Below are 23,907 nucleotides of genomic sequence, written 5' to 3' on the forward strand. Positions count from 1 at the left end.
TAAAATGAAGTGTCCTTGTGGAGTCTGCAGCTCATTGACTGTGAACAGAGGTCAACAAAGGGCTTGATCTGAACCAGCTGGCCTAAATGATGCTGAGACAGGGGAATATACTTTCTTGCACTCCTCTCAAGTCTGTATATTTCAAAAATGAAGTATTTTATTCAATACACAGTGCAGTTAATAATCATAAGCCTAGATAACTCGGACTATACTTCCTGCATTAGGACTTAAGTGAAGGGAATAACATAGGAAAGCTGTGAAATAAATGATCCTGTAGTGAAAACAAATGGGCCTATTGAGCGCACAAAGGTTGAAATCCTGGTAGAAACATGAAAAATTACTTTTCCTTTTAACTCCCACTTCGAGCCCCTCGGCCTTTGTTGGAGACACCATCTCCACCACTCTAGCGCCAGTTCTTTTGCTGAGGGACAGCAAGAACATCTGCTGGCTCAGAGATTGATTAATTGGCTGATCAGGCACCTGCGGTGTAAACTGATTGATTGATCATCTTGTGGTTGGAGCTGCCTTTATCTAGAGCCCTGGGGAGCAAACCTCTGGAGGTCCCCAGTCATCTGTCATGTCCAACACACAGGGGAAGAAGAAGGGGAGATGAAGAGCTGTGGGTTCATTACCAAGACACGGGGGGCATGTATGGAAGTAGTCTCAGCCAAGATGGGAACAGAGGGCATGCTAAGAGAACAATAGGAACATGCAGACAAAAAGCCTGAGAATCAAAGGAGGGGAGAACATGGTTTGGTGCTTATACACACAGAGATGTACGATTACATAAATGTAAAAGGAAGAACGAGAAACAAGTGTTTCCAAGACAAGAAGAATATGGTGATCTTGTCCATACAAGACAAGATATTCAAAACAAGAAGATATATGCAGACATATAAAAATATTTATTTAACTAACTTTCACAATTCAGGATTGTGTTTTATTTCCATTGTAAAACCCACACCAAAGAATACAGGGAGCAGAAGGTGGCAGATTTAAAGTGCGGAAAATGCTAGTTCGCGTTTAGACACAAAAACCAAATGCCTTTCCTTGACAGCAAAGGACACAGTGAATGACCTGAGAGTCGAGAGAGGCGTATTGCCTGTGGACAGTAGGTGCCTCTGGGGAGCAAAGTGAGCCGGGAAGAGAGCAGGAACAACCCATAGCTAAAAGAAGGTGAGAGGAATGTAGAAGGGAAAACAAAAGTGGAAGACATACAGGGAAAAAAGCCCCTAACCATCAGCATATGTCGCTGACATTGGACCTTAAGGATAGCTCCAACCGCATGTGTGTATGCTTAAGCATATGTTTAAATAAGAGGCTATGTTCCAAGGTCTGATGAAGCTGGAAGTGGTGCTTCTGTCATTCAAGCCCATGTCAGAAGAACCAGGATCACCTTTAATTGACCATCCTCTTTGGCTCATTATATGCCTTTTCCCTTTCCTTACGCTTAAATTATATTATCACTTAGTCATCTGGCACTTTTATCCTGACAATAAGGTACAAGGCAAACTAAATATCTAAGCCTATATCTAGGTTTAATGGGATAAACAGGTAAGATCCACTTCAGTGTTGATTTCCTGTCCTAAATCACACTTTAGCTTAATTTATACTGTATATTATTTATATTTAAATTCCATTATCCTTTCCACCTCTATTTCAAATCCCATCAATGAGTATCTATTCCTCTAAAATTATTCCTGCTTGCAGATACAGTGCTATGCTGTTACTATTCCTTTCAGGTTTTTTGGCTTTTGTTTAAAGTTTACACTTTTTTTATACAAGAGCTGTTTTCGATCGATCTGTTTCCTAATTGGAGTTTGTAACCCTGTTTTGAAAACTGCTCAGTAAATCAATATCATTTTCTCTCTGGTCTGTTGTTTCAATACACCTCCATGTACTCCCCATATCATTTATCTTTCCATTCTCTCATCACTTCTATATCTCATCCAAATTTTCTGATGCTCAAGGGCTTCTTGGGTCCCCTTTCCTCTTCGCTATCTCCATATGTTTAAGTTTTTCCATCATTCAATCAAAATCTCTCCCTCTGGCACTATTAGTTGAGCCGACTGTTGCCTTCCATAGAACCCCATTAATACCACTCTCCTGTCAGAGCCAAGAGAGAAAACACAGAGCAAGACCAGGAAAAGAGAAAGGGACGAACTACCTGTCATATTACATATCCAACATATCTACTGAACTGAACTGAGCTGAGCTACACACATAGCTTTGTTGAAGCAACTCAACACACTTGTTTCTCTCTCTATGGTGTCAGATTTAGAAAATAAATACAAATAAGAAGCTAAGAAATCACAGATATACAGCACAGTCAAACGAGCAAATACTTAAAACCTGTTCAAAACTGACACGACTAAGATGCACTAAAATTGAATTACCTTTACGGAATAAGCTTGTACAGAAAAAGAAACGTTTTGCTGTATGTATCTTTAGCTGTAACGACATTTCAAAAATGATAAATAAAGTTTTGACCAAAACAAACACAGGATGAAAACATGCATACATGCACTGCCCAGTGAGGCTAAAGCAGTAATTTGACTCTCTTGTCAGAAAGAAGCATTCCTGACACCAGTATCCATCCATCAATCGAAACACCGCAGTATCCCAGCCCTGCTACTGGACGCTTGCAGTGCCAATTAGCTGGCAGGGTGAGTGCCAGCCACAGGCCCTGCCAATTAGAGACTGGCCTCCTGTCTAACCCTAATACTGGCCCGGTGTGTGGGTGTCACAACTTGGGCAGGGGTGAGGTAAGGCCACCAATATGTAAAGAATGGTGAGTAGACTACGTCAAACACGAGAGAGAGAGACAGGAGACAGGAGAAAGTGTTGGAGTGAGAAAAAAGATGAAAACAGCTACTGTTTGTATATTACACTGTGAGCAAGTTGCCCTCTTACAGTATACAAATCATTAATTATACTTTATTCCTTAGACCTAACAGTTACATCTCTCCTCCAGAACGGTTAGTATCTGCTTGTTAGATGTAATTGTTGCTCCCCTGTGAGCCAATCAATGGAATTCTGATAATGTTGGAGTACAAGTGCCACTTACGTACTTTCTATCTAAAGCTGCTTTCACACATGCGTTGATGGCCTGAACTTCTCTAGACATTACTCGGGTGGGCTGCATGTAAGAAAGCAAACATCAGAGTCAGTCATGGACATTATCCTGCATGTACTCTAGTACAAAGTCCATTTAATGTCCCTTTAAGTCCATGTATGAATACAGGAAGTAACAGAATAAATCCATTCAATGTTGACTCAAATATTGTATGTCATGGGTGAATTGATAAATAAAAATACAGAGTACAGCACAGTACACTGTCTTCAGCAAAGGACAGGTGTAGGGTAAACAGATATGGAGGCTGTTTCCAGACTTCAGACATCAGTGTCAGTGCCAGTGTGTGTTCCACAGTACATGTTAAGTACATGTCTAACATCAACACCTTCAGTTTTGGGCACAGCCTGTGATCCATACAACATCACTTTAGAGTAATCCTACTTAATGAATCAGCAGAGCAAAAACACTGGAAAAAAAAACACTTTTAACTTCATATTAATCAACCAGGCTGACAGCACTCTGAAATATAGTTATATCAACCCTGCCAGGGGTTACTCTTACTCAGAGAGCTGTAATTAGAAATAGTATGAAATTTGTACTTGGCAAACTGAGCAAATCCAAACTATATGTAAATCACACTGTACCACTAGGCCTCTTTATTTTCAAAAGTAAAACGACACGAAGAACCTTTCTCCCCTCAATTTCCCTTACAATCTGTGATGTGGAGGGAAAAAATAATAAGTTGAGAGAAAAATAAATGCTCTCTTTTTTTTTTTAACCATTTCAAATACCACCAACCGGCAACAATTCAAAAACCAGCAAGTCTCCTTTAATACCTGGGAAATTAAATTGTCGGCCCATTATCAGCCAGGTCCAGTCGTCTGTATCTGAAGTGCAACAGCGCACAACTGAAGTACACAAGATTCCCAAAGAAGCAGGACATTTGCTGGAGACTGCAGTTTTTAGGGAAGCCAGTACTATGGTGATCAGGGTTTGGAGGGGAGAGGTGGGCGAATGTTAAGGCTTTACCCAAAGTAATTTTCAAGCAAGCCAAGCATCAAATGGAACACAGTTTAAGGAAAAAGTAGGTACTGACTTTCTCCAGGAGCTCTGACAGGATGTACAAGTATGTGTGTGTCTGACTGTGTGCGTATGGAGCAAACAAACATTGTTGGTACGCTGTATTATCCCTTGCTGTGAAAGCATAGGTGGTATAAAAAAATCACGGAACATCACATTAGCAATGGGTTTGCGTCACGCTGTGCGTGTGTGTGTGTGTGTGTGTGTGTGTGTGTGTGTGAGAGAGAGAGAGAAAAAGAGATAAAGACGGAGACAGAGGGAGCAATAAAAGCATGATAAACAACTACAAAGTTAATAGGTGGAACGAGGCTCTGGATTGATGCTCATGGTGCACTCTGTCCTTATTGCACTTCATCACCATATCAGTAATTTATGTCTTTATGTGAGTACAGCTTCAAGCAAAAGTTAAAAAGCTGCTAATGTTAACTGATGCCTGGTCTTTTTCCATTGGTATTTTTTCTCAACACATCTAAAAACAGGCCCATATTCTAAATTATAATCTGCTGAGAATCACAACAGAAAGGTTTATTAAGGTATGTACTGTATGAATTTGTAATGGTCAGGTGCTCAAGAGAACGACAATCTGTTCTAAATAAATGAAAACAGCCAATGTCTAAATAAAGCCAAATACCTGTATGTGGAAGGCATGAAAGAAACCCGTTCCTCATAAAGGTTACAGTATTCGGATAAAGTGCATTGCATTATACAGGTGTATTATGCTGTCCACATTATTTATATGAATAGGGGTAGACTACATAAAAGAAACACCTCTCAGTATAATGCACAGTAACATATTTATATACCGTGTCACATTTCATAGTTACATTTAATCAGAGTATCAGCTTAAGGTCTAAAATAAAGAAGGAAAAAAGGAAATGTAAAATCTGATCAAGTGTTTTGGACCACTTGCCAACAGTAGACAAAACCATTGCTGCCAGGTAGAAGCCACCCAAGCCACTGTTTGGAGCTAGGAAAGATTGATGACTCTGGGTTTGATTGAAAAGTCTGCCTCAGGGTTAGAGCTTGTGTCTGGGTGAGACGCTGTGGCCAATGATTGATTGGCCACTGGGCCACTTTGGCACTGCAGGGAGCAAAGTCGTTGAAAATCAAAAGAGGGGACAGCAGAAGTCTATGATTTCATTAAAACACAGATGTGTGGACTGACAGATGGTTGTAGACTGAATAGAAGAGTTACGTACACAATTTGTTGATGGCTAGTATATCAGTGTCACAAATTCTCATTTGACAGTAAACAAAGACAAGACTATATCTGTACTATCTTAGTCAACAGATCTTCACTACTTTACATTGAACTGCTTTCCACTAAAAGGAATCACAAATCCTTAATTGATGCTGCTGGATAATTAAGTGCTAACTGACCTGTTATCTGATTAAGGGTCTATTTGTGTGTAACGATGCAATCATTTGACTAAGTAATACCTTGATAAGGTTAACTTGACCATGCAAAGTTACCAATAAGAGTTCCCCCAGACGGTCTACTCATTAAATCAAACTCACCAAGAAATTATTCAGAACAACCACATAATAACAACATAAAGTCTTAATGCTTTCAGAGTGAATTTGACCAGCTTGATGCTTATTCTTATTTTCATAAGATAGCTGCTATTTCCAGCTGCAATCTAGAAAATGTGTCTTTTTCTCATCATGAGAAAATACACTACCTGACCAGCTGGAGGGCTGGACTCTGTAGTGGCAGTTCCATGTGTAAAAATGATGCATCATCATCACTATTTCACAATCTGAGCCTTACAAAGCCTGGCTCTGTCATCTGGGAATATGCCTGTGTCAAAATCCATTGATGGAAAAACCTGGCCTTTCATGGTGGTATCATCTGGAACATAACGCATTCATCACTGCAGTAATTATCCAGTGAAAGGCTTTTACTTATCTGCTTTTGGGACTGTTGTTTTGGCCAAGCTGTGTATAAAAATATCAAACACATTACAAACCTCCATTGCCACTTTTTAATAACTGTGGAGCAAGGGCTCAAATAAATGTCAAGAATTGAAGTAGTAATTGCTTCTGCTTGTTTCCTATCTTTTCTATAGCTCATATAGCGAAACATGAGTCTATGCAGAACTCTTATACAGCGCTGCGCAACAAGCATAAACCCCTTCTGTATGCTGGCGACCCTCTTTGGTTACTGCAGTTCCCCCTGAGTGGCAGAACATGTGTGAGCACTAACACTGAACATGTTTCCTTCAGAAAACAGAACCACAGGAGCCCAGCGACAATGACAGCGCACAACCCCCGCCTAGACTGCTGTGAAGTTTCAATTACTGGTAGACGAGCTGGCTACTGCCAGTCAAGCTGACAGGAGAGGAGAGTGACTGGTGGTTCAAAAGCCTGAAGGACAAGCACTCACAGCAGGGTGGTAGGAACACGTAAGGCCCTGGCTACACTTGATGCCGGTGCAATGTTTATTAAAAATAACTATGTGGCAAGTTTAGTTTTAGAGAAACAGTATTGTAACAGCATGCTCATAATTCCATATGACATAGCTAAAATAGTCATACGATGTATATGAAAACACACAAAGAGACAAGGGACACAAAACTCAAGTATGCATGACAGGAAGGAGAATAATCGTATTCCTGTGTATTATAACTACTGCTTGAGTTACAAGCTTGAGTGCTTGTGCTCTGTATCTTAGGGAGTGGGACAAAACTTTCAGCCTTTCAGGTTTTGAGCTATAGTTACAGCATTTACTTTCGCCTTTTCATAGTTTCTATAGTTCTACAGTTACTGTGAGGTACCATCTCTTCCTGCTCACATCAAAACAAACTAAAGGGAAACTGTCAAAGCAAAGTCACTGCAATAATAATAAGAACACACATGAAGTGTTAACAGGTTTGATGGAAAACAAACTGAACATATAACCTCTGAAACCTTCGTCAGCCACCAGATTATGTGGTTATTACAGCAAACCACAACTCTGCCTCAGGCTCAGCGATCAGAAGCAACATCACCTTCCAATTACTGATGTCTATGTTCTTTACAACAGTGTTAATGGGATATAACATGTACACAAAGGGTTTTGTACTTAAAAGTAGTTAAAATACTTCGTAAAACGGGAATGAAAGGTTTTTATATTTCAAGTTAAATTTCTAAGGAGTCGGCCTTGATATTATCTAAATTTTGACTAAAAAGAAATTCTCATACTATGAAAAGGCGCGCGCACACACACACACACACACACACACACACACACACCGACCATTAAAAATGTTTTATGTTTCATTAAAGATGCATTCACTGTGGGTAGCGTGCAATTCTGTAGTTTGACAACACACAAAGTGAAAAGACAACTAGGGACCATCTAAGGCAGGATGCTGCCTTTTAAACAGAACGTCCATTCCCAGTTGAAAAGAACAGTGACTGTGTGGAAACATCTGACTCAACAATTACACGAGTTGTGTGAATGGCACTGCTCCTCCACTGATAACCCGTTGAATTCTATTGAAAGAACACACGTACACACACAGACAGACACACAATTTTCAAATGTGAGGTTCGAGAAAGTCACGACAAACTGGAAAGTTGTCAAAATCAGCTAAATTGATATTAAACAACTGTACTGAATCGGCAGCCACACCAGCGTGCTGTGCTATCTGTAGATTCAAAGCCAGCTCATGGCCCTAGGTTAGCCTTGGGGCTGCAAGCGAAAGCTTCACAGGGCATAGGAGAAAAAAAGTTCTCTCAAGCACAGTGAGTTTGTAGTTCAGGAGGATGCAGGCAATGACTGGCTCAAGGACTTTCCTCTGTGACACTTCAGTAACACCCACCACCTACTATGCTGTTTCATACATAACAGATTCAGAGCAGGTGTTAACATTCTTGTCCTTCTTCCCATCCTACTGTCTCCTTCCCTCATTTGTCCTGTCTCCCTCCTTATGAAAAACATGATAAATTAAATTACAGAAATGGCTGAAACAGCTTTCTACACAGATGCTAGAGGGAGAAACACATCACATCATGTGTCTCCCTCCCGCATGTCTGTCTCTCTCCCCACCTTTTTTCCTCCTTTGATTTGATCGCCGTTCCAAATGAGGGATCCCTCATACACTTGTCCTGCGGCGTGGAATCACGTCAACGCGCCTCTTCTTCTCCCTCCCTCTCTCTCAACAAAATGATTCATTTTTCTATTATGGCAATGAGCGTGTGAAATGAGCTATATAATCAACAGCATAGGTTTGTAAACAGCAGCCACACTCCAGGGAAAATCTGTTTTCTTTAAAAAAAAAAACAATATGCTGCCTATATGTGTGTTGAGGATCACTCATCTGACAGTGTTTAGAAGGACAATTTAAAGAAAATAAAGACACAGGCTGCCCAAAATGAAGATAGCTTTTACGATATAACAGGCCAAGATAAACAAAACTAAAAATTACTACTAGATTTAACTGTGGATGAATAGTATGTTTACTTACTGTGTGTTGTAAAAAAAATGAATTGAAACTGAGTTTGTATTATTATTGTAGATAAAGCTATGATATAGAGACTGTCCTATGAAAATAAAAAGTGGTTATTTTGTGTGCATATGTGTCCAGACTGCCATAAATTACTGCTCATAGAAATACATGCACATTCACAACTGTGACATTTGGAACTGTGACCTGTTGATTACTGCAAATAGGTTCACTTCAGTGTGTCTGTGTGATAGAGCAGGAATGTGTGAACATAAAATGGGACATATCTTAATGTAAAATGGGACTCATCAGTGTGTCTGTGCTTTCAAGGTCATACGGTTCAAATATTCAGTGTCTTTTACATTGTAGTGCACATTTGAACCAGCTGAAGGTGTGAAATTCTTTGACATGATAAAATGAGATAGCAGAGTTCACAGTAGCTACCATACAGAACATCAATGCTGGCCGAAGACAGACTTACAAAGAGCTGGGCACGGAGCTTCTCATCCTCAGTGGCGATCCTCTCTCTTATAACCGCTTGCTGGATGCTCTCCTTGGCTAAAGCCCGCTCCACAGACAGGATCCTTGACACTTCATCCTGGACCTGTGACTGGGCCTCAGCATGAGCCTGTGCTGATGCACGGGCCTTCTCCGCATGAAGCCTGTGGAGGGTCAGTAAAGTTTCACATGATTAATACACTCACCACACTCATTGCACCAAGGGTATAATAATATGTAGCGTTACCTAACAGTGCAGGACTACAGTACATTCTTTCCTTCTACAGCTATCTGTGTAATGGATGACACTGTTGATGTGTGAAGTTATGCTTTCAATAGCATGGTGCACTGAGTGTTTCTAGCACCACCTACATTCATTTTACTGTTGTACTGCATGTTACACTGTAGTGTGTATCCCAGCAGAATTAAAAAGGTCATAAAGGCAATTACAGTGTTAATGAACCATAGATATAGGCCAATATACTTGTATATTGATTTTCAATCTTAATGTCAGATTCATCCATGCATCCTTGTGCTGTCTATTCTACAGTTGCAGGAAGGGCCAACATTGAGAAGTCATACTCAATCAACACTGAAAGGTAAATGTTCAGCTCCAGTGTAAAAAAGCCGGATGTACCGCAGTCAGAATCCATCAGACAGTTCAAATCAACTTATATTATTTCCAAATAACTTCTAATAAAGAGTGGCTCAACTATAGTTAGTAGCAGCACATTCTCTGCAGACACAAGACCACCATTTGAACCCTGTCACTGGGTTCTCATAGTTGCCTAGCAACGCACTTCCTACTTGGCGACAGCGTGCTTGATTAGAGAAGAGGAGGAACGTCCCTGAAACCCTGAAAGTCTTCCTCTGCTAGGAATCACACTCGCGATAAGGTAAAATAAACACAGAACGGTGCATGCCTCAGTGAATTATAAGAGACTGAATGAACACAGTGAGGATCTTAATACACTTCTGCCTGAGGAAATTCCTAAGAGAGACCTGAAAGATAGCCTTGATGACAAGACGGATGGTTGAGAGTGATGGTGAATGTAGACTCGTTGTGTGATGTATTTCACAGATAGGAAAATAAATGCCGCTTTCAAAAGAACCATCTGTGATTCATCATTTGTTAGACGGTTAATTTATCAGTTATTGTATGATGGCTCCCGAGTGGAAACACTGTTTAACCACAGCAGTTAAAAGGTTGGCATATCGGAAGGCTTTTTCTTCTGTGTTGACATTATTTCTTAAGTTGTGCTTTAAAAAGGTGTTAAAGCCTTTTCTGATGTTCATGAACACCATGACTCGTTAACAACCTCATCAGGTACGTTCATTGCTCATTATGGTAATTTTAGTGCATCATCTTGGTTGTGAAGCGTGGGGTAACAGGCATGGGTTTCTTCTTTTTTAGTAGTAGCAGTATTACTCACTGAGCTATCAATGGGAATGGTTTTGATTTGTTATTGTTATTTGTCACTCACCTGTGAAAATACCCGAAATTCAGGCAGTGGTGAATAATGATGGACAGACCGGTCTAACTGATCGCCACCCCGTGTCTTTGTGTTTGAGCAGATGACAAATAGGACTAATAAAAATCTGTCCGATTTTTTAAAGCCATCAGTGGCCCTGCAACACCACTACTGTAAATGTCAGAGAGCAGGGGAGAATATCACAAGATGGGAGGACAGAAAAAGAAGGAGAGAGCCAGAGCAGTGGCGACATGACATGTTTGGCCCTCAGGAATTGAAGCAAAGAGAGAGTCAGGCAGAGAGCGGGAGAAAGAGATGCAGGAGACGGTGAGAGTCCAGCCATGTCCAGCCTCACAGTCCACTGGGCTACACGTCAGCACACTCCATCCATCATTGGGCTTAGACTCACACGCACGCAGACACATATGGGGAGCCTCTTAATGGCCTTTTACATTCACCATTTCCCCACGATCCACACCTCTCTGCCTGCACTGCTAATGCACCTAAGCTACCTTTACTCAACAAGCTCTGGCTTTTGCTATTGCTACTACTATGACAGAGAGGGGTCAGTTTAAACTGGGTGGGCCAGCAAAAGCAGCAAATTCACCCTTTATTACATTAACCCTACCCCCTTGCAATTTTAGACAAATGTATATTTCTCTAAATTAGAATAAAAACCAACCATAGTTAACAAGTGCCTAACAAAACCTGCTAGATACATGTGATTAGACAGGATTAAATGCCAGATGACATTTTTCACCAAGACTTTGCCTCCATTAAACTACTGAATGTTGTTTAAAGAGCAGCATTCTTCTACGCACCTGTCAGCAACACTGACACTTGGGAGACGAGAAACCCACTGTTTGCCTTTTTTTTTACTAAGTTTCATAAATAAAAGTAAACATGACAGACGGCGAAGCAGAAGTGAACCAGGCTAAGTCAAACCATAATAACAGAAAATTGGTCTCTAGGCATTTTGTTTTGCCAACTTAAGTAAAACACTAAAATACTGTTGTTCTTAGGGATTCAAATAAACAAAAAAATAACACTGTTAAACACACTGCTAATTATATAGAAAGAAACAAAAGCATGAAATGTAATGGTGACCAAAAGTTACAACCTACACAAATGAGAGGCCAAGAATAGACAGCCTTGCAAAAAAGTCTATCTACTCACTTCTTCACAAGTGCTAACCCAAGCAAAGACTGCTATCACTAGCTGGATGCTATCTGTCTGCTTCACCTCTATTGCTTTCCAGTCATTATTACCCTGTCCCTGGGATATTGGACACATTTTTCATTCGACCATAGAAGATTGGCAGTGGGTAGGAAAAGAGGGCTTTGTGGAGGAGAATGGTAGAGTCAGAGAGTGCGAAAAAAGAAAGACAGCACCTATGTATGAGAAAGAAAAAAATATCATGTCTTCCGAGGATAAGTGGATGATGTTCGGTCTTTGCACTGGATAGGAATGGGGGATCATCTTTGTCCAGTAGCCCGTGTTTTGATGGCTCAGTGGATCAAGCCACGATGGGAAGACAGAACTAGTGAGGTGTCATTAATTTCAGAGAAGTGGAGTACAAGTGGGAGGTTCTGTGTTGGCTTTTCCAGAGAAATAAGCCTCCTTTTAAAACATGGGAATACCTCCCAGTTCTTTAATAACTCCACATGTGAAACTAGATTTGTGGCAGCTCACATGATTTTACAGGTGAAGGACAGAACATGCTGCAACGTAAGGTTAAGTACTGTGTGTGCACATATGTGTGCATGTGTGTCATTTCAGATATGATTACCCTTGTGCAAATATCAGAAGAACAGAACTCTTAAATCCACGTCTCCTAGTCTTTCCCTTTTACCTCTTCACAAGCTACCTTCTGCCTCTCTCCTCAGCTCTTCACCCATTAATGCTCCTTGTTGTCAAGCTGTCATCTACACAAGATGTGTCTCAATACCGACAGCCTGGCAAAATGGATCCTGACAGACCTGCAAAACAGGGCAAAGTCGACCCAAGTGCCTTGAAACAAAGGCATTTAAAGGCCCAATGTAATATTGATGTTAGGAATAATGTTGCTGAATGCTGGCTATGAATATTTTATGGGCTATGCACTCTCCCTGACACACAAGCGCTCACACATAGACACCAGCATACACCACACCTGACTGTGGGTGTTATGAAATGTTGGGACAGAGTTAAAATTAAGTGTACGAGGAACAAAGAACAGCGCAGTGGGAAGATTCATTTAAGGGCCCCCACACTGCAGAAGGAACATAGAAAACATTTTGTACTCCCCCCTCTACTCTGCCCACAATGAAACTGAAGAGATAGCTTTAGTATTCTTAATGCTACAACCTTATATCAGATTCTAATATTCCAATATCAGTTCTAATAAATGAAGCTCACACCTGTAACATCCAGCTAAATAATACAGTTAAAGAAGCAGAGGTGAAATAGATGGTTATTATCAGCAGGTGTGTCTCATGTAGACGTGTGGACAGATTATAGACTGGACTAAAGACTTAGATGATCTCTAAGATGATCACACACAGACATATAACTCCCCAAAAGCAACACATAAATGTGTACAGAGTGTGAAATGTTCTGTTGCGATTAGAATATAATGAGTAAATAGCAAATGCAAGTAAGAGTCTTGGACAAAGACTAATAATGGTGCTGATTGAGACAAATATAAGGAAAGTCGATTAAAGCAGGTTCTATTCAGGAACTGTTTGTTTTCAAATAACCTCCCAATTTTCTAACTATGTTAATATGAGTGGAACCGAGAAGAAGCACTGAGGAAAGGTCAGCGTTTTCACTAAAACGTGTGACATGCAATTACATCGCAAAAACCAATTGATGCTGTTTGTCACTCAAACACGTGTTTTCCATGCGTGGGACAAAAGATAGAAAACGGTACAAAGAAGACATGAAAGAGAGCGAAACACAAACAGAATGAGATACAGAGGAGATTGAGAATAAGACAAAGAGATGACCTCAGGAATCCAGAAAATGTAAAAAAGCTAATACAAAGGGATAAGGAGGGGACAAAAGACGGGGAAGGTAAAGTGGAGGAAAGCCTGATAGAATAACAGAGAGGAAGATCTGGATCGAATGGTGACACAGGATTTGTTAGGCTGAGCGAGGAGACACAGAATGGTGTAAAAGTTCCCCCACCCCCCCGTCCCTCCTTCACTCTCATCCTTTTTTCTGAGTCGTTCTGCTCTGATGCCTCACAGAGAAGCGGCAGAGGCAAATCTGCTCCCTGCAGCCGCTTCTAGCTACAAATGAGTTTAGGCTGCAACCAAATGAACTCCTCGCAGAGCCCTTACTTCACCCCTAACAGAGCAAAACATGCAAAGCCAGATCTCTGGAGTTCATTTAGGCCTTAAAGCCAAACAGAAATAGTACCTAATCTGTTCCTCAACATTTCCGAGAGCTGTAGCCTGTACGGCACCACTGCATAGGATAGCATTACAAACTGTAGATGACCATGTAATCACAATGTGCATCATAAACCTCTCGAGGTGAACGACCACACTCTGTCCTTATTTCCTGCCTACGCTGGATTTCCTAATAAAGCCATAACAACAAAGTTTCCTAGTGTTAACTAATTATCTATCAGTCTACAGTAGCTTCATCACTCAGACTGATGAAGCTACTTGAATAGGTAGTTAAATGTTGCCATGATTCAACTTCCAGAGATCTTTATTTTGTTGCCTGGGTTCATTTATTTTGGCAGGTTGAGTAAGAATTTCATTTTAACAACCAGTACACTGCAGGAGCATTTGTTGGGGTTGAACATGACCTTCAGATTTTGGTTTTGTGTGTTTTTAACTGTGTGTACTCTATCCCAGTGACCTAGGGGGCGATCACATATTCTTCCATTTCCCTGGGTTCAAGCTGTGCAGCAGTTTCACTGCAGGGTTCTATAACTAGTAAGGCACTGTGCAGTCTTGTTAGCTGAGCTTTGATACACTCACACAGACACAAAAATATTTTACCTCTTACTCCAATTTCGCAGCAAAAGCTATTCAATCTACTTGCTGAGTTTTCCAACACAGTGAAGGCCATAACCACTGTGTCTTAAACAACTCAAAGCTCCCTGTAGTTTCTGCCTGCTCTGATGGAAGCTGAAATTTAATTACTGTTTAAAAGTCCAGAAGAGAGAAAAATACATTGTGCTCCTCTCGTCTTTTTCAATTATAACGACAAATTAATAAATGTTTAACTGTGTGTAACCAAAAAAAAAGTGGGAGACATCAGCTGTGAAGAATGACGGCCCATTAGCATAAATCAACGCACCGATTTATAAAGTGATTATTTTAGAAAGCATTATACAACAGATCTAACCAGAGTTGATAGTGAATGCGATGAGCTAAGCCACACCCTGATATGGTCAGACTTCAATTATGATCAAATGTTGGATAAGTGTGGTGCAGCAGTCTCTGCACAATCTGAGCAAACAGTTATAGTAAATATTTAAGTGTCTCTTATCTCAGCATCATTACAGTTTTTTTTCTGATACCAGTGAGCCAGTCCTTTGAATTTATCCCTAAACTAATTACCTGAATTAATGCACCTTGATGATTGTCCCATGTATTGCTGCCTACCTAACTATTAGCGAGTAAAATCAACATTCAGGCACAAATATACTTTTATATAAAACATAAATAAAAAAGGAAATTTGACCAAGAGGCAAAAAACTCACAGCAAACGAGGATACATTAAAAACTCAATAACAATTACAATATACTTGGACACCAAAACACACATACACAAGTGCTGACTGCTGATTTCCCTTTCCATGTTCAGTTAAGTATTCTTAAGTGAAAAAGCAGCACATGCTAAGCACAAACCAAAGTTGAGGGCTTGAAAGCTACGTTGATTTCAATTAACTGCAAAGAGGGCGTAATTTTCAAGCACTTACTCCCCTAAACAGACATCAATAAGTGAGCTGTAGGAAGCAGTTACATCAAAAAAACTAAATAGCCAGGAAAAAATAATCAATCAACAAATGATGTCTCAACACCACTTCTTGGTTTCTCTTTTCTTGAATGACCCTCAAAAACGAGGCTAATCGCTGGGTTAGTGCTACTTCCTACAGGATATAGAAAGGTTGTTTTTTTTTTCATCCCCATACAGTACAAGGATGAATTTACTGACTAATCACAGTTGTTCAATCACTAGGGTCTGCTGGAAATCATCCAGGCCTATTAAAGAAGGAGCAACATGATTATCACACATAATGTGCATGTGCACCTGGTTCTTTAAGAGAGGAGAGGAGAGGAGAGGAGAGGAGAGGAGAGGAGAGGAGAGGAGAGGAGAGGAGAGGGAGAGGAGAGGAGAGGAGAGGAGAGGAGAGGAGAGGAGAGGAGAGGAGAGGAGAGGAGAGGAGAGGAGAGACTAAAAGTGTGTTTCTTCATCAGGCAAGGCTAATGGATCACCCACTCTACACCCAGGAAATTACCTCAGGACAGCACACTCCTTTCTTAGGCATGATTAATTGATCTGGAGAGAGCCAGAGAAGGAGAGGAGAAACAGAAATAGAGGAAGGAAAAAGTGCTGATGTGCCTCAGAAGAGAGGTGGATTGGAAACCATGGGGATCGGAAAGACTGACCTTTTTGACTATTAATGAAAGGAGAAAATGGTCACATCTGAAAATGTCTTCGATTTCTCATGACATCCTGGAACAGGAATTCACACTAGTGTAGTACCCTGATCCAGTCTATTTTAAGCCAAAAGGAGAAAGGTAGGGGAGAGAGGAAAATGAGAAGTGGGGCGAGGAGAAGGATCCAAAAATGCACACCACATCATGAACACCAGAAACTCTGGCTTTTAGCAAACTCATAGATCTTAATTTCAACTCCAGAGAATAATAACATAAAATACATTATTACTGAAACAACAACAACTTTGCACCATCTCCAAACCAGCCATGCATTGTACAAACAAAAACCGGCTTACAACTGCAGGCTAGAATCGTATGTCTGTACGTGTGTGTTTGTGTTCTTGTATCTAACCAGGCTTGCAGCTCTTGCTCTGTCTTGGCTCTCTCCTGCTCCAAGCCTTTATACAGCTCATCAGTGATCCTCTTCCTCAGGGCTTCCTCGTCAACTGGGGGGCAAAAAGACAAACAGAAGCAGAACCGGAGAGAAGGAGAGTTAGAGAGGGTGATTTTTAAGTAAACAGCTATTGTTTGCTGACAGGCATACTGTATTTATTTGAACACTGAATACAGGAAAATACAAAGGTGGGTGTTTTTCCAACAGGTGTTCGAATTCTGCATAAATCAAAACATGTTTTGCTCAGAATGAACATTTAGACATTAATGACTGAGTTGTTTTTGTACGTGTTACATTTGCTGTGTGCTATTAAATATAATGGAGTGCTTGTGTTGATCATGCTTGCTGTGAGTGAGGTGAGCTGGGACAAAAATCTTGGCCCTCAGGCTTCCATGTAATATGAGGTGTTTGCTTGTGTGTACACATTTGAAGTGCAGCAAAAACACACCTCAGCCCCAGCAAGGTACGATTCAGCAATCCTTGAAATCTACAAACAGATATTTGCCTAAACATACTGCGCATGCTCAAATCACAGCAATATATGTGCACCCTGGGTACATATATTGCTGTGAGAAACATCATACATGTATGATTATATGTCTTCACTGGTCTATCTCTGCAGGTAATTAAGCATGAAAGTAAAGATGACAGCCAGCGACCAGGCTAAAACGTGCTTTGAACACAGAAGTGCCATGTGGTGTGCTGTGACACTGCAGTGACGGGGAGTGTCTGAGTGTGTCAAGATTACTTTACCACTGCATTAGTTAGAAGGGATAATCCCTATTGTCAGAGTCAATTATTACCTGGTAATATGTGGTAATAGCAGGCTAGCCGAAATGCAAACAACACAAAGAAAAACCTCGTTGCAGCTAAATTGGATAAACAAGAAGACCTAAAATGTGCGATGTTACTATTTTTCTTGGGTAATCTATTTCACCATGTGCACCAGTAGGCCTGCATATTTTATTCCGTGATTAAAAAAAAGTGTTATTATAGCCACATCTGTCCCTCCTTAAATCCATGTGGTGTTAATGGTGGCTTGATTTCTACACGGTTTTCTTTTAATTTTGCAACAGGATGCAGTAAAAGAGAAACTGTTCCTCAATTTGCCTCCGTCACTTTGAATTTAAATAGATTTTTAATAACATACGGGTATGTGGTTAAAAACCAGGTCTATCCAGTTTAGTTTTATTGTTTTGATTTGAAAAAAGTTAATGGTTTCAAAGTAGAGCCCCCAATTCCAGATCAATATCATTGTCTAATTAAATGTTTTAAATGTTACTTGGCCCAAAGCCTGTTGTCATGGATATCTATTACAGGCTTTCGAGATACCTCGTGGACACAAAACTAAAAAATTAAATATTCTCACAGTTAAAAAACAATTAAGACAAAATTGCTTCAAACTGATATGTTCTCTCGTTTTGATGCAGCCGATTTAATAAGAGCCACATGCATTAATCCTGTAAGTGATACTAATTTTCAATCACTCGTAGTGAAAGTTTGATTTTAAAGTGGATTTTTTCGCCTAAACTTCAGCATGTTTTATTTACTGTGAATATATAAAAAAAGACCCACAAATTTCACACTGAAAGTCCATGATACTGTTGAACTGCCTGACACCTGTTGACAAGAGCTGACTAAATTTAACGCAACTCAAATCACGGATAAACAAAATTACTCCGGGTTTCAGGTTTCTCTCTCTCCACTGTTTTAGTTTTCTTAAACTTGTCACACCCACACTATAAATTATATAATAATAATGCTCTCGGGTGACATTCCTATTAAAACAGAAATATACAGCTACAAATAATATTTAGTGCAATAAAGAGAATGAATGAGCGCCGGATAGAGAAAGGTTTAGGACAGAGTTTCAGAAGAAGCACCGGTGCAAACAGAGGACATGACTGACAACTTGACAACTTTTTGCTGCACAGTGTATCCTCACAGACAGACAAGGGTCCTGTCACCTACTGTCCAGAGCTTGAGAAAACAATATCCATCATGTCTGACAGCACTCAGAAGCAGCATTGATCTCTCTGCACAGAAGAGTGTAATTACAACTCTGTTACGAATAACAGCAGAATGACAACCTAAATACCATGGCTAAAGTCCTGACAAAGGTTTTGCCATAAGCACATCTGTAAAGTAACAAGAAGACTGTCAAAAATGGGTACTTCAGCCACACGTGAGACAACAATGAAACCTCTGTAGAGAGTTGATGAATACAGTGCGTAGTAGAATCTATCAGATGATACTGACATTTACACACATTCAAAACGTACACAGATCAGCCACAACATAAAGTGTGTTCTGACACCTGTTGATCTCAGATCCAACATGTCATTAAAATCCAGAGAATGTGTTATGTTGGCTGATCGGTGTATACCCTTTAACACAGCGCTATGAAAAGTAAAAATTTAAAAGTCCTCCAAGTTCAGGCAAGCCTAAGCAACTCCTAATTTATCACCACATCCTCTCTAGCTCTGCAGAGAGAGGATTCAGATAGCTAGCAGGCCCACAGGGTCAGCCAGAGAACAGGTTCTGATATGATAAACACTGTCTGGGGTCCTTGAGGGAGGCTGGTTAGGGTCAGAGACAATTCCAGATTGACAGAGTCTCTGTCAATCCTGAGTAGGACATGTAAATGTTAAAAAGATTAAAAACTCATCATCTTTTTAAATGTATCCCCCTCCTCTCCTTTTCCACCAATCACTAAACCCTGTGGAAAAGGAGGAGGAGAGGCGCTGAAGCACAGGCTATTGGCAGTGGAGATAATAGATGAAGGCAAATTGCGTTTCTCATCAGAAGTTTCATTAACCCCAGGACCCGCGTGGAGGGCATAATCTGTAACATTACCACTTCCTCACGTTTCTAGCTTGCACTTAGTTGAGTCACCACACACCTTTCACTATGTTCAAATAGGAAAGGGGAAAAAAAAGGAGAAGCGCCAGCAGCAAGCTTGCAGCCCTGGCAGGCAGGTGTCATTTCTGATTCTCTTTTATTCACACACTTCCCTGTTAATTCAATCTCATGTTATGGAATAGGACATAACTGATCATTTCACATTTTCTCAAGATAACAAGAAAAGTCCATTTCAAAAGCAGAGTGATATATTTCTCAAGTTTCACACTCACATTTATGTAGACACATACTAAGTCACCCACGTCTCTCCCATTCTCCTATTGTCTATGCTGCACCTGGGAGACATCTTTAAGCAGGCTATTAGTCCAGCGCAGTGTGTGGGCTCTGGCATATGAATATTTATAGCACATTGGAGAAAGTGTAGGAGGTTCAACCTTGACTATGGTGTAATCAGCACACATTCTGACTCTGGTCATGATTTAGAGACAGTGGACCTGCTGAGAGCCTCACTCGATTTCAAACGCTCGTGGACACACATAATCAATGTCCGCCTCATTAAGGGCGTACCCTTTCAGGATTGGTCTGAACTTTGCAACTTTTTAACAAGATTCACATTCACATTCATCATACCTTTCTGCTTGGTTCTTTAAAAAGAACATGCTTGATCAATCATCCAGGTTGACCTTTTTTTTTTCTCTCCTTAATACTTTGGTAGGTTGTTACATGCTAAGCTCTAAGGTGACCTTGCAGAGGGTACATTCAAAATACCTCCGTTCACGTTACTCACATTTTTGCTGTGTGACAAATATGAGGGTGAATGCCTGTCAGCAATCAGCTGCTTTCTTAGAGTTAAATGGAATCTCTGTAGTTTTGACTGTGTAGTAATATAAAAAATACAAACAAAATAAGCACATAGTCACTATCTTGAACACTGCAGATACTGTGCACACAAACAAATGTCGAAAGAAAATCGAAAGCAAAAAAAGACCTTTGTTATAATGCAGCTTTCACACTCCACACCTGTAACCAAATTAAATTAGATATTGTTATATTTATCTTTTAATCTGAAAACCAATTAGTGCAAACAATGGAGAAATAATTTTATTCAACAGGGAGAAAAATGAAACCCGGTGCTGACAGCGCCCCGAGAGCTAACGGAAAATGTACGACTGACAAACGTTTTGTGGAATGTACATGAGTAACTTATTTGAATTGTCTAATTGTGTTGCTACTGTGCTCAAATAAGCAAGTAGTTCACATAAAATTCTGTGTCACATCATGGAAGCCCTATAGCAAAATAAACATTTAACACACAAACACACACCCACCACCTCCTTCCCTTAATGAGGCCTGGTGATCTGTTGTGTGAAACTGCGGAGGTGTCGTTTTAATCACTAGAGTCAGTGTGGCGTGGCATAAGTTGGCCTTTTTTAATTACCTCACTGATTGAGCACAGTCAAGGATGGGGAAGCCTGCTCACCCCTTGGATGCCACCCTCTGACGAATCTGCGCCCACGCCCCATTGTGTACTGTGTAATGAGCAGGTGACATTCAAATGCCCTCTGCAAGATATGTCAAGTGATAAGGGACTTGTGGCCACACTCAAAAAAAAAAGGCTAAAACTTTACTTTGACAGAGAGACAAATGGGAACTAATTAGTTTGTCAGTTTGTTTAAGTTCTTACATTACAACTCAATTAACCCTGCAACATCACTGGAGTTTGATTTTACATTATCTTTAGTGAGAGGTATCAGCTCGACAAATTGTCTTTCATATCTTACTTGTTGTTTGAAGTTCTAATACTCTCTTTGCATTTCTCAATAGAAACTCTAACAATTTTCATTATGAGCAACTTAGAGGTCAGTTTCTTTCCCAAGAAAACTTCAACATGTAGATCAGAGGAACTGGAATTTAAACCTCCAATGCTCTATCCCCTGAGCTACAGCCACCCTAATTTAGACAACAAGAAACATTAGAATTCATTTGGACTTAAACATGAGTCCATGTCCAATATTAGTTATCATCTCCACCAACTGCAGAGGAAATGATCTGGCTCTTAAACAGCTGAATGCTCCATTATAGTCACCAGCTAGTTGACAGGTAATATGTATTGGGTTTTTTTCATTAGATGAAAGTCATAAGATTGGACCAAAGCAGTAAAGCTGTGATAATAAAAACAAAAAATGCTGTAAAGCTGCAGAGACAGCTGTTCACCACAAGTGATCCCTTACACATCTAAGTTGTCATGATTCTCTGGATTATGTTTGTCGAAGTAAAAGTAAAACTATTGATTAAAGCCACTTTGCTGAAAGGTAAATTATAAAAACTTCCTGAACAGAAAAAAAAGTCTAAATACTGCAAAAACAGAGTCTACGAGTGAGGTGAGACTCCTCACTACTCTGAGTGCTCTCACGACTGCAGGAAGGGGAAGAGTTATCATGACAGCTTCAGCTTCATAGTGATGAGGCAGAATCCAGAGAATTAGTGGCTGAGGAGCTCCACTAATTACAGCATCAATTTATTAACATTATTACAAGAAAAAATTAATCATTTCATGAACAGTTAGGGGATGGCAATGAATCATAATACGACCATGGCTACCGTGAGGCCCATTTTTAAAATGAAGACTAATTACAATCTGAATGAATAGTTGAGGACAAAAAGCTTAAGGTGGCTTAAAGTAAACAGTCGCACAATAAACATCATTATAATTCAATGTAACTGGACTTAAAATTAAATCCTCGGACAGTTCATTTCCTCATAACCTTTACTTTCTAATTATCCAATGCTACTGAAGAAGTAGTAAACACATTCCAGGATAAAATGAGCCACTACTAAGAACACGTTTTTATAAATGAGCATTCAATCTCTCCTGCTAGAAGGAACAAGACTGTTTGTCTGACTGCTTTAGAGGTCAAAAATCACAACTGCACTGCTCTAGTAAAGACAAAGACATTTTGAGTTGGAAAATGTTTCTGGTCTGCAACTGTATTCGCTTTAAATCCAAAAATCATTCCCTAAATCCTCAGACTACTCTTCCATCTGTGCTACTAAATTAAGTGGGATTGTTCTCAGCTTATCTATCTCTCAACATTGATTAAGTTACCCTTGACCACAAGAATATTACATGGTTTAAATCAGTACAATATTACTGAACAGCATACATCACAAAGCAGTAAATCAATTGCATTTTTCTTTTCTGCAACTGATCCCCGATTTGTTTGTAAAATATGTTACTAACAAAGACTTTCATTATCTGGGAATACAACTCACCGGCTGGTGCAGCAGGAGGTGTAACTGGACTTGCCTTGGGCACTGCCACTGGCTCAGACACTGGAGCAGGGGAAACTGGTTTCACTGGGGGCTGAGAAGGAGGTGCAAGAAGTTCACAAGGAGCACTAAATTCAGGTAGGGGAGGTGCAGCAAATGGCTCAGGCTGATGGGACAGAGTGTCTCCTGAAGGAGGCATAGGTGGTGGAAGGATGGTGACAGGCTGAATAGGAGGGGAAGCGATAGGCTCTGTTTTGGTAATAGCGGGAGCAGTGATAGGTTCAATCTTAATAGGAAGAGGAGATGGTATGGGTTTAGCTACAGAAGAAGAAGCAATGGATTCAATTACTGGAGGAGAAGAAGCAATGGAGTGATTTATAGGAGGAGGAGAGGGTTCGAGTACATGGGGAGAAGGAGCAAGTGGAGTTATCACTTCCAAAACAGCCGGGGCAGGACGGGGGGAAGGAATTAGGGAATCATTAGGAGGAGCAGTAGGAGAAAGAGGGAGCGATTTAAGCAAAGTTACCGGCTCGACAGCAGAAGGAGGAGGAGGTGTTGCCACAAATTCAGTAGCAGAAGCAGTAACAGCATTAGCAGCATTAGCAGAAGATAATGAGGCTGGGAGCACCATTTCAGAAGTGGTGGGTGCTGCTACCTGTTCTGCAGAGGGTTGAGGAGGTGGTGGTGGTGGAGGAGCTGGATGTGCAACCGGTTCTACTAGAGGAGGAGGTGGAGGCAAGGAGGGGACTGGATCAAAGACAGGAGGCACTGGTCGAAGGACAGGTGGAGGAGTGTGGGTAGGTGCTCTGGAAGGTGGTGGAGAGGGGGCATTTGGGTTCTTAGGAGGAGATGCAGGTTCCCTCATACGGTTGATGACATTCTCAGAAAGCTGCAAAGGAACAGTAATATCAGAAATATTGACATAATGAATATTACAATATTCAACAACAACTTTAGATTAATATGTTTTATTGAAAACTATCTACTGTGTTTATCCAGTGATAATAATAAGATTATTAATATCTGTTAATACAAACATTAAAGCGTTGTCATGAACAGGACACCTCACTGAAGGTAATTTTAGCATCACTTGGTTGGGTTGCCAAATGAGTGATAATAGACAGAGCCATGCCAACTCAAGTCTTATCTGTTGCTAAAGCCT

The 23,907-nt window shown here is 40.4% G+C and overlaps 1 protein-coding gene across 1 annotated transcript in view; it reads right to left on the reverse strand.

The window, feature by feature from the left end:
• The window catches only part of chchd3a (coiled-coil-helix-coiled-coil-helix domain containing 3a), a 53,996-nt gene that overhangs the window by 29,410 nt on the left and 679 nt on the right, over positions 1-23,907 (reverse strand). The window contains exons 2-5 of the mRNA XM_026363748.1: positions 23,401-23,634; positions 22,749-22,839; positions 16,572-16,665; positions 9,068-9,248 (exon numbers count right to left, since the gene is read on the reverse strand). Coding sequence (XP_026219533.1) covers positions 9,068-9,248; positions 16,572-16,665; positions 22,749-22,839; positions 23,401-23,634 — 600 coding nt within the window. The remainder of the gene's footprint in view (positions 1-9,067; positions 9,249-16,571; positions 16,666-22,748; positions 22,840-23,400; positions 23,635-23,907) is intronic.

Source organism: Anabas testudineus, chromosome 23 (assembly GCF_900324465.2).
Source record: "Anabas testudineus chromosome 23, fAnaTes1.2, whole genome shotgun sequence".
Lineage (NCBI taxonomy): Eukaryota > Metazoa > Chordata > Actinopteri > Anabantiformes > Anabantidae > Anabas > Anabas testudineus.